Raw genomic sequence first — 12,663 nt, forward strand, 5'->3', positions numbered from 1 at the left:
AGGGAGTAGGATGAAACCTTACAAAAATAAAAAAATGAAAATTATAGAATAGGAAAAGAACATTAAATATGCCTTTGCAAAAAGTAGAATATAATTATTGTATTGATAGCGATTTAAATTTACTTACTAATGAATTTGACTCTACGTCTAATTTAATTAACACTAAATAGGTAGTCCCAATCTATCCATTTAAAAGCCAATAATTAATGGGTTCAATTGGATTACCCATTTGAAACTAATAAATTGTATATCCATACTCATTTGTTGGAGATCGAGTTAAAAATTGGTCACTATTTATAACTATAAATGGGTGGAAAGAATAGTAAAATAAGAGGTAAATAGGTTGCTAAATTGGGTAAGAGATTGCGCAATTTGATAGAATCAAGGTAGGGTAAAGGGAAGGTAGATTTTGTGAGAGAGAGGAGTTTGAACGATGTGGGAAGTTGGGTTAAGAAGGTGAGGAAGATGGTAATGAGGAGTATGGGAATGTTGTGGGAAAGTAGTGTAAAAAGAGAGAACATGAAAAGAAGAGGTAACAATGTTGTACTTGGTGTGCTTTTAGTATTTCTTTAGGTATTTTTATGATCTTTACTCATATTTTTTAATATACTTTAAGGTGTTAGATAAGATACATAAATACAATATAAATTTGGTACTAAAATAGCACTCTTTAATTTTTTTAACCTTTTTTATGTAACTAATAGAAATAATTGATTTATTATTATTGTTATATTAAACGTAAATCTGTGCTACGGGTTACAATATTTGTTAAGTATTAACCTTAGATTACAAATACAGCTGTGCATCAGAAATGGGATTCACTGCAGATAGTGTTGCCTTCTGTTCCTCTACAACAGCACACAAAAACTTCCAATATTTCGGAGGCTGCTATTATTGATAGTATTGTTGAGTTCCCACCATTATCACCATTGCAATGTCAAGTATTAATCAAGCCAATTATTTTCAAGCATTGGAAAAGGTGAGTCCAGTTGAACTTCATAATGTTGCAAAAGAAACTAACATGGGGGTTAAAAGATCTATTAGAATCTTAACAGGGAACAAAGACCTTAAGAAGAAAAGTAGGGGTGGTGACTCTTTTCCTGTTTCTTCATGAATATAGCTTGTTGGAATTGGAATATTAGGGGTCTTAATGACCCTGTTAAACAATCTGAAATTAGGAAATTAATAGCTAGTCATATTATACATGTATTTGGTGTTGTTGAAACTAAAGTCAGGAGATGCAATTTTGATCATGTGTTTCAAGCCACTTTTCCCAATTGGAGTTGTATACATAATACATCGCTTAATAGAACTAGAAGAATTTGGTTTTGTTGGAATCCTGTTACTGTCGAGATTACTAGTCTAAAAATTTTTGGCCAAGCTATTAGCTGTTTTGTGAAGCATTTGGATTGGAATAAGAGTTTTGCTCTAACTATGGTCTATGGTACTAATGATTTTAGAAAGTAGAAGATTACTATGGCACCACTTGCATGTGGTTCGATCTATAATTGGGAATGAGCCTTGGTTATTGTTAGGTGATTTCAATGTGATCCGATTTCAATGTGATCCGATATTGCACTGAGAAAGTTGGTGGAGATAGATTTGATTATGGTGCTATCTCTGAATTTCAAGAATGTATTGAGAACCTTGATATTAGTGACTGTCCATCCAAAGGATATCAAGTTACCTGGTGCAATAAATGAGATGGTGATGAGAGAATCTTTTGTAAGTTAGATAGAATAATGAGCAATGATGCATGGTTTTCTATTTTTCCTACTTGTGAAGTTGAAGGTTTGGATCCAACTATTTTAGACCATACTCCTCTGTTTATTCATGTTAAGGATGATTTTAATGTTGGCCCTAAGCCATTCAAATTTCATTCCTTTTGGATGGCTCATGGACAATTTCAAGATATTTTGAAGAGTGCTTGGACTCAACATGTTAGTGGAAATCCAGTGAAGGTCTTCACTGCTAAGCTGAAGATAGTTAAGCAGGAGATGAGGAAGTTAAACAAAAAGAATTATAGTCAAATATCTTATAGAGTTGTGCAGGTAAGAGAGCAACCGTGTGATTTACAAAGGATGCTTATAGATTCTTCTTTTGATTCAGACTTATAAGCTCAAGAAAAAGAGACACTTTGTTCTTATACTGATTTAGTTCTGGTTGAGGAGCAGTTTATCAAAGACAAATCCAGGATCAAATGGCTTCAAGTAGGAGATGCTAACACTGCAATTTTTCATAGGAAGCTCAAGGTTCACCATACTCACAATCGTATTCTTACTTTAACAAATTTTGATGGAGTTAAACTTACAAATTATGAGGAGGTTAAAGAGGAAGCTGCCTCATTTTATCAAAATCGTTTTGCTAAAATAGGAGTTGTTAGTGATCAAATGAAATTCAAATTGTGACAGGTTTTTAAGGTTGCCTTATCTTCTGCTCAAGCTGAGTCTCTAATTGTTGACATAAGTGATAAGAAGATAAAAGATGTCTTATTTGATATGAAAGAGGGGGCTGCTCCGGGTCCAAATGGCTTTACTATGGATTTTTTCAAGAAGAATTGGAGATTCGTAGGAGATGAGGTTATTGCTGCTATAAAATTTTGCTTTATTCATCAAGTTCTGCAGTTGGATTAAATAGTACAATTTTGGACCTCAATTCCTAAGGTTGCCAATCTTGTTGGGATGAAGGAATACATGCCAATTGCTTGTTGAAATGTAGTTTACAAATGTTACTCAAAAGTTCTCACAGAAAGGTTGAAGATAGTCTTTGATAGTCTTTTTCTCAGAGACAAAATGCTTTTCTTAAAGGCAGGAAAATCTTTGACAACATATTGTTAATGCATGAATTGGTCAAAAATTATCATCACAAAGGAGGAAAAGCAAGATGTGTGTTGAAAGTGGACATTATGGAGGCGTATGATATTGTAAGATGGGAATTCTTGGCTGTAATTTTATCGGTGCTTAATTTCCCACCCTTATTTATTACTTGGGTGATGAATTGAGTGACTACAGTTAAATTTTCTTTGAATCTTAATAGAGCTCTTGTGGGGTACTTTTCTATGCACGTGGATTGAGGCAGGGAGATCCTATCTCTCCCTTCCTTTTCTTACTCATTATGGAAGCTTTCACTCAGCTATTTGATGCTAACACTGCAAGTTTTGGATACAATTTTCATCCCAGGTGTGCTAAATTTCAAATCTCTCATATCTCTTTTGCTGATGACCTATTCATCTTGGTAGCTGCAACTCAACAATCTATGTTAACTATCAAAGCTACATTGGAAGAATTCTCTGCAATGTCAGGCCTTAACCCAAATTTGGCAAAGTTTGAACTTTACATGTCTAGTGGTAATGATCAACTTGGTATGGCATTTAGTTCACTTATTGGCATGCCACTTGGACGCTTGCTTGTAAAATACCTTGGTATTCCTTTGGTGTCTACAAAGCTGACGTCTGTAGACTGCCAGCCTATTCTAGACAAAATTTTGAGAAGGATTAAAAGCTGGTCAGCTAGGAAACTATCATATGGGGGGGCGCTTGATTCTGATTAAATCTGTTCTAAATAGTTTTGTTGCATATTGGGATAGCATATTCATTATTCCTAAGATGCTTATTAAGAAAGTGGAAAGTGCTTTGAATGCTTTTTTGTGGTCAGGTGTTGAGATGAAGTCAACAAACACCAAGGTCAGTTGGTGCGAAATGTGTAAACCAATGAAAGAAGATGGTTTGGGGTTATAAAACTTGAAATTATGGAATAAGGCTCTATCTATTAGACATATATGGGATATACACCATAAGAAGGACACTTTGTGGATTCAATTGATCCATTTTCTCTTGCTAAAAAATGACAATTTTTGGGCAATCCAACCAAAAACTGACTATTTTTAGTGGTGGAAGAAGTTGTTGAATTTGAGGCCATTAGTGAGAGGCTGCATCAAGATGGTCATTGGTAATGACAAACGAACATTTATCTGGCATGATAGTTGGCATCCTGTAAGAATTCTTAAATATTTTTATTCACCTCAATTATTGAAGCTGCTTGGAGTTTCAGAAAATGCTAAGGTCTCTGCTATAATCAAAGAAAGGAATTGGAATTGGCCAATGGGTAGATGTCAGAGAGGTGAATTGACACAGTTGATAGATGCCACCTCCTCTTATTTTCTTTCTCTTCCAGATACAATGATTATGCTATTTGGACATGTGATGTTCATGGTGTCTATTCAGCAAAATCTGCTTTAAAACTACTTTCATCTCCTGGAATAAAAGTGCCTTCGCACTCACTAGTATGGGGTAAGAGACATTATCTCAGGCATTCTTTTATACTATGGCTTGCTTGTAGGCAGAGATTAAACATGAAAGAGAGACTATATTCTTGGGGATTGAATGTTAATACTATACGTGAGTTGTACTCAACATGTGATCTGAAACTCTGGGCCACCTGTTTTTCTTATGTCCATATCCTAGCTATGTGTGGAAACATGTGCAACGAAAGTGTTTTGTTTACAGGCAGGCTCTTGAGTGGGATAGAGAATTGCAATGGATGATCATGCATTGTGTTAGGGGAGAAACACCTCGAGAGAATCCAAGAATTCACCAAAAAATCCAATATATAAGTCAAAAACTCAATTCTTATCCAAAATTTTAAACTATTAGGTTTCGAGCCCTTACTTACATATTAAATGCTCTTTTTCCATCTCTCGAACTAATGCGGGATATAATTCTTTATTCATGAATCTAACAAATTTCTCTCTTCATGAGTAACCCTTCACATTAAATCCAAGTTTACAAACTCTTCTCCGAATTCATTTTAATACTCAACGCAAACCCAACTTAATACCTAAGGTCACATTTTTCTTTCAATCATGGAACCACTCTTCTTCAATATTCAAATTGGATTCTAGAACCCTGTCAACTCTTGGTTCATTGGTTTAACAAAAATTGGAACCCCTGCCAAACCCATGGCGCACCTAGTCCATCATCAATAAAAGAATTTTTCACTGGTCCAACTCTCAAAAGAATCCACTTGCCCATGAGTAGTCAAATTTTGCAACCTAAAACTCCGATACCATTTGTTAGGATCCAAGTGCGGAACAAACAACTTTTGAGATATCACGAACACAACAATTTAATGACAAACAAGTCACAAGCATGAAAAATAAATGACATACAATATTTAACGTGGTTCAATTCCATCATTGAATCTATGTTCATGGAGAGAAACTTGTTCTTTATTATGAGAGGAAAATCTTATAGAAGAATACAATTTGAATCCAAATCCAACCCTTGTATACCATAACTAATCTTCCAAGAATCCTCTCTCATTCCCATGTATAATGCTACATATCGTCTCTTGTATGCCCTTTGTATAGTATGCCAACTCATCCATTTATAGAGAATATTATTTGCTCAAAACCCAAATAACAATAGGAAATCGGTGCTAATTCTTAAACTTGTATAGAATAGGAAATAACTTTTGAATCTTAAACGAAATAGAAAATTTCTTAACTACTATTTCAAGTAACTAAAACCAATTAAGAACCTAATTACTTCCACACAAATTGAGAAACCTACTTAAAAGAAATTAAACCAATTTCCTAACAGATCTCCAAGTACGGAACAAACAACTATTGAGATATCAAATATACAACAATTTAATGATAAACAAGTTACAAACATGAAAGATAAACGACACACAATATTTAACGTGGTTCAACTTCACCATTGAACATACGTCCACGGAGAGAAATCCATTCTTTATTATGAAAGAAAAATCTTATACAAGAATACAATTTGAAACCAAATCCAACCCTTGTATGCCATTTCTTATCTCCTAAGAACCCTCTCTCATCCCATGTATAAGGCTACATGATGCCCTTATGTATGCCTCTTGTATATCCCTTTTATAGTATACTAACCTACCTATTTATAGAGAACATTATTTGATCAAAATCAAATAACAACAGGAAACTAATACTAATTCTTATACTTGTACAAAATAGGAAATAATTTCTAAATCTTAAACAAAATAGGAAATTTCTTGACAACTACTCCAAGTAACTAAAATCAATTAGAATACTAGTTACTTTCACACATTATAAGAAATCTGCCTAAAAGAAATTAAGACAATTTTCTAACAAATCTCCACTTTGGTGAATATTTTTTTTAGCAATAATTTGCTTTCAACTAACAAATAATATGGTACCGAACTACACATTTGAATCAATATAGTTCTGACACCAAATTGATTCAATCGGCAAATAAACATGTGTAGTTATCTCGAGTCCAATCTCCAATTGACTCACGAGACAATGTCTCAATTTACCATCTCCCTTTGCAGGATTTCTTCTCACCACCACTTGTAATTCGGGATCCCCTTCTATGAATTTTATTTCTAACCATTGAGGCAACTAAGTGGTAAAATCACCATACATCTTTCTATCCTCAAAATTGTCTCGCTATAGGTGGTTTCTAAGACTCCATCGGCAATGTAAAACTCATAACTATCAGAGTCTTCTGGCATTTGGAAGTTCGATTTCTTTGTTTCTTTAGAACATATGTCGCACCACCTAAAGAACACAATCTGAATCTAATAACTATCTGGGATGAAATATGAATCGTTGGAGTTATGAGAAAGTTTTCATCGATTCATGTCCAAAATCAACGTTGGGTTCCACCTTTTCCTTGACCCTTGAATCACTTGCCTAAATTCACCGTCAAGTATCTCCATACATTTCGGCTTTCCATCCTTCACATTCAATGCTTCTTACCAAGCTCTTAAAACAAATATACCGCTCATTAAATTGTTCAATTGGTAATAGCCACCAACCTACTTGATCTCAGTAGTTAACCAAGATCCAACTATGAACCCTGCTCTGATATCAGTTTGTTGGGATTCAAGTGCTTGTGAGCCATTCTGTTTCGCAACCAAGTTTTGATACCACTTGTTAGGGGAGAAGCATCTCGAGAGAGCCCACCAAAGAGTCCAATATGTAAGTCAAGAACCTAACTCTGACGTAAAAGTTGAAACTATTAGGTTTCGAGTCCTTACTTACATATTAAGTGCTCTTTCTTCATCTCTCGAATCAATGTTTTCAGAACCGGACCGGACCGGCCGGTTCAACCGGTTGGACTGCGAACCGGACAGGCCAACGGTCCGGTCTAGAGCTAAACCCGGAGAGTAGTCAAGAACCGCTGGAAACCGGATGACTCGGACGAACCGGAAAAACCCGCTTAGACCGTGAACCGGCGGTTTTTGAAACTTTTCAAAATGAATTTCCAAATTGTAGCCGCCAAGAGTCGAACACCATACCTTGTGTTTGTCATAAGAAGCCCTTACCACTAAACCATAGGCAGCGGACATGATTATTTTGTGCAGATATCTACTTAACTTATTAAATGAAAAACTAAAAACACCCTAAACCTAAGATACATCAAACTTATTTCTTTGTATATAAAACATATATAAATGCAAAGATAGTAATAATTGTTAGTATATGTATATATATAATAAATTAAGTGTATTAAATGTGTTAGGACAACCGTTAAAAAAATCCTTTAATAAAATAGCTTTTTCAAATTATTTTTAAAATTTGTGTAGAAAAATGTACGACAACGATTTAATATGTGTAGAATAAAAATAATCAAGAAATAAATTTGTGAAAAAATAAAAACTTTTAAAAAAATGACAATCCAAACAAGATCTAATTTGGTAACTAAATTGAATTGTTTAGATAAGTTATTGTTTTCAAAAATTTTAATTACATCAGAAACACTTGTGTTTTACATCATAAATATATTGTTGGTATATCTATGTTTGTTAATGTACTCCCCTTGATTATTAATGTAATCCCCTTGATTTTTTAATTTGTGAAAATAAATAAAAATACTTAGACTTTTAATTTCAGTTACAATCTCACAATAAAATAATGGTTGAAATGCAATAATAGATAGAAAGATTGAGTAGGGATATTCTTGCTCAATTGACATTGTAGACAAGTATTTAGGAAAAAAATTGATAAGTAATTATTATTTTAAAAAATATTTATAATTACATTGTACACATTCGTACTTTACATCATGACTCCTTGATTTTTTTTTAAATTTGTGTGAATAAACAAAATACTTAAAAATTTTAATTTCAATTACAATCTCAAAACAATATCGTAGGTAGTAACATTGAATAAGGATATTGTTACCTAACTGACTGGTAAATAAATATTAAATAAGGGAACATTGATAAATAATTGGGCGCTAATAACAATTTTCTAGTGGACAAAAAATGTGAATATGGAGAATTTTTTTCTTTCCAATGAATATGGACTGAGTGAGAAAGTCAAATGGCCGAATTGAAAACACAAATTTGAAAAAAGTTAAAAAAGAATTATTTTTTTAACCCAAATTATTTAATGCTACAACCACTCACTTTTATCTCATTTTTTGTTTCTTATCAAGTTTGCATTTCTATTTTCGATTCTCTTGACTTCCTTCGAACTCCAAACTTTCTTTTTTAAATTGCAATCTCTAAATCCCAAAGGCATAAATTAAAATTTAAGTTTACAATGTCAAATCCTCATAGACGTGAATTTTGTATAATTTCAAAATATTGTGATATTTTTGGGATAGATTTAAGATTATTTTGGTAGATATAATTGAAATTGAAATGAAATTTATTTGTTTTAACTTATAATTTAAAAATTTTATTTTTGAAAATCCAAGTTATTCAAAAATAGTAAACTTTTCATCATATAAAGTTTTAAATTAGTCTATTGCATGTCTTATTTTGTGCATATATATATTTATATAAATTATTTTTTAAAAAATTCATTGAACCGAGGTTGAACCGGTCCGACCGGTTGAACCTCGACCCTTTCACTTCACCGGTTCAATTGACGGTCCGGGTTTTAAAACATTGTCTCGAATTAATGTGGGATATAATCCTTTACTCATGAATCTAACACATTGCACTCAATAGAACTTTGTATCTCAAGTAAGAAGGATCACATTTCTAGCCATTGTGTATCACTTGTGGTGGAGCAGGAATCAATAAGTGTTTAAGAAAATATTGCATTCTCCTGAATATATTGTTCATATGATTCTTAAGGATGTTCGAAGTCCAGTGATAGGATGGAAAAAAGTGGATAGAAATCAAGAAAATTTACAACTATGTGCTGAACTTGATATTCCTTTACTTTATTGATGACACTGTATAGACTTGTAGTGTACATTACAAATTTCTTTTCTTGATTTGATGTATTTGACTAAGGGACAATTCCTTCTATAGTGTACATTTTTCTCTGGATCAATAAAAGATTAGGAATTTACAAAAAGAAAAAACCCTTAGATTACAAATGACTTTGATTTGAAGATTGAAACTTTATTGCCTTTCATTCTTCTCAAAATGAGACACGGGTGGATGTTGGCCTAATATGGGGCCAAAAAGATTTTGAGAATTACTTTATATAAGTTCGATATATAGAGAGTTACCTCTAACCTTTTTTTTTTCAGACTGAAAGATCTTTAAATTTGGCTGATTATGTTCACTGGACGGAATATGGTGGATATGTTTGGGAAAAATAATACTAAATTTTGCTATTCGGCCTTGTCCCCAATTTTGATTAATTTCCACTCCCCTGGTTCTTGGGCACCATGTTCATTTACTTGTTTCTTGAGTGTTGACTCAAGAGTTTGTGTGGTTAATATGAGTAATAAATAGAGCTGCTTCCCTAAGCCTCTAATGGGTTCATCAAATTAGAAAGAATAAACGTCCAAATCCCAGGCCATAACACCCTCTTCTAAGTGACTACTAGAATGGAGTAAAATCAGGCTGTAGGTTAGGGCTGGCTGGCTGACTGTCTGCTTCTGTTAGTGCTCCACTGCTAGAGAGTGGATGTATACTATCTCTACATTGACTGAGGTGTACCATATCCATTAATATGTGCCTTCTGCCATCTCCATGCTACCCGCAAACTCTCCTGAAGATCGGTCTATTTTGTTGTCCAGTTTAGTTCTGTCCTAATTTTGGTTGGATCACTGTAAACTTCAGCATAATCACCAGACCAACGGGGAAGGTAGTCGACCTTGAGAGGTACTCCTGTGGCCTTCTTGCAGGCCTCCACAAACTCCTTTACGGATCAACCTGAAATAGAAAAATATGATCCGCATAAGAAACGGCTAATATGGTCAATTAAGTTACAGGTTATAACAAGAAATGTCTTACCTCTCGCTGTTCCAACATTGTAAATTCCAACTTTCCCAGGCTCTGCCTTCTCAAGGGCTTTGACTTGAGCATCAACAAGATCAGTGACATCAATATAATCCCGGATACAAGTTCCATCTTCAGTCGTGTAGTATGTTCCTCTCACATATAGCACGTAGTAATTTAACCAAAATGAACCCAAGAAAATACACAATAAGGGTACCAACAAGTCCAGTCAAATTCAAATAGTAATATATTTGAGCTTGAACTTGAAGATATTTACCCTACCTCAAACTTGAAATTGATGAATATTTATTTGGGAAAGGGAGCCAACATCGGTGCTCTTATATTAGGGCCGTATAGACTTTATATTAAAATATAAATATTACACTATCCCCACATTTGGTAATAGTAGTGGCCTAGAAAGGAAAGGGTTTCTAATTTGTCCATTCTATTCCAAGTTTGATATAGATTATTTAAGTGAAAAAGTTCTTGTTCTTTTCCTCTGAACTACTATATATTTTTTAAGTAGAATCCCCAAAATTCAAAAAAATATCTAGGAAAAACTCTTTCCAACTTTATTACAAAATATCCAAAACAGTAGGATGTCAAATTTATCCTTATAAATCTTTGTTTACTACCTATCTTAGGATATTTGTGAACTTAATTAGTAATTGAATACATTTTTCATAACAAATAATTTTTCTTGTGTTAAAATAAAATTTTCTTTCTTACTAGCAAACATATGCTTTAAAATATTTTTTATTCTTTGACTTTGACTAATTGTGTGGAAAATTTTTTGAATTTCATATAAAAAATAAGAGCATTATAAAAATTTAAAATTTTATCATATTTGTTTTGATTCATGTAATTTACGTTGCTAATTATATATCTTGCGGATGCAAAACTATAACATAAAAATCTATAGGCTACAATGAATCAAATATTACAATTGAAAAATTTGAGTACCAATCCCCAATTATTCTGAAAGCAAAAAATGACTAAATTTCACGTAAATAAACCAATAACGTAGTAGAACAAATAAAGCAAAAGTAATAAAAATGGTATGTTCTATAAATAAATCCAGAATAATTAACTCAAGTTTGTATTAATTGTATTCTATTCTGGCATCTAAATCTTGATTGTATCAAACACGGAAAGATGAAAGAACAATCTACTTTATTTGTATACTAGACATTGAAATTATAAAAAAAAAATCTTCCTACCATTTTGGATATCGTAACCAAAACCTATTCATTATATCAAACACCGGAATTAGAAGGTTCACAAGTTCAATGGACAATTTAGGAATATTATTTTAAGACTTGACAGTCAACTTCATTGACTAACGTCAATGAACCAACGTCAAGTATACATTCCTCTGGCAAATAGGATTAACCTTTCCTTAGCCTCAAGTGCAGCAACCCTGTTTTGGAAACTTGCGTAATCGTGTCTTTCTTTCCTAATCCGTTTCTTTTGTGGATTTGCTCTTAGGAAAATCTGTCCCTATTACCTCAGTCTCGATTCAAGAATTTAACTTACGTAGCCCATTCGCCTCTTATAACAGAAGACAAGAAAATATACAGAGCGATAGATAAATGGCTGACAACATTCCTATAGGGTTTCGTTTTAGACCCAGTGAGGAAGAACTGATCTCCCTACTTTGGCTGAAGGTTACAAACCAGCTTGATGAAACGGACCATGTGAAGGAGAAGATACTTTACGGCGAAGGTGCTGAACCGTGGGATGTTTTGGGGGATGATGATGTTCGTTGGCAATTCTGTGATGATAGCGGAAAAGGGGCTAGCACGAAAAGAATGGTCTATGTCTTTACCAAGTTGAGGAAATTGAGCGCCAAGAAAACTGCGAGAACGGCTGGTTTGGGGACGTGGGACGGAGAAACGAAGTCGTACCCAGTTGAGGGTATGATTACTGGTGAGAAAATTGGGTCAAGGAGGATGCTAAGTTATGTTCTGAATTCTGGTTCAATACGGGTGAAAGGTGGCTGGATAATACATGAGTATTGGCTGGATGGTGCATTATTGAATGGGTTAAACAGCAGTCATAATACTGATTATGTTCTTTGTAGGATAATAAAGGATGATTCTAAGTATACCAAAGTCAAAGAATCTGCAAAGAAAGGAAAGGTTGCCAAAGAAAAGGAGGTTGGAAATCGTGGATGCCGTGAAGTTGTCCTGGGCAAGAGAAAGATGAATCTTGAACAAGAAAGTTCACAAGCGAGTAAGAAGTCATGTAGCAATCCAATGGATGAGTTGCCTAATTTGGTTAATTGTGACTAGAGGTGGCAAATCAACCCACTTAATTAAATTTACCCATACCCGTTCATGAATAGATGGGTATGGGTATCTTAAATTTTTGTATATGGGTATAAATGGGTTACCCAATAATACCCATTTATTAAATGGGTATTATTGGGTAACCCATCAAACCCAATTAATCCATTTAGAAT

The 12,663-nt window shown here is 33.6% G+C and overlaps 1 protein-coding gene across 1 annotated transcript; it reads left to right on the forward strand.

Annotated features, from left to right (window-relative positions):
- Positions 1–465: 465 nt before the first annotated feature.
- LOC140015119 (uncharacterized) lies at positions 466–4,237 on the forward strand. The gene is made up of 10 exons (XM_072067007.1): positions 466–532; positions 799–941; positions 1,633–1,725; positions 1,842–2,051; positions 2,175–2,324; positions 2,412–2,579; positions 2,786–2,944; positions 3,037–3,503; positions 3,586–3,682; positions 4,034–4,237. Exons 1-10 carry the CDS (start codon positions 466–468, stop codon positions 4,235–4,237), a joined length of 1,758 nt encoding a protein of 585 aa, XP_071923108.1.
- The last annotated feature ends 8,426 nt before the right edge of the window (positions 4,238–12,663 follow it).

The sequence above is a fragment of the Coffea arabica genome, chromosome 10e (genome assembly GCF_036785885.1).
Source record: "Coffea arabica cultivar ET-39 chromosome 10e, Coffea Arabica ET-39 HiFi, whole genome shotgun sequence".
Lineage (NCBI taxonomy): Eukaryota > Viridiplantae > Streptophyta > Magnoliopsida > Gentianales > Rubiaceae > Coffea > Coffea arabica.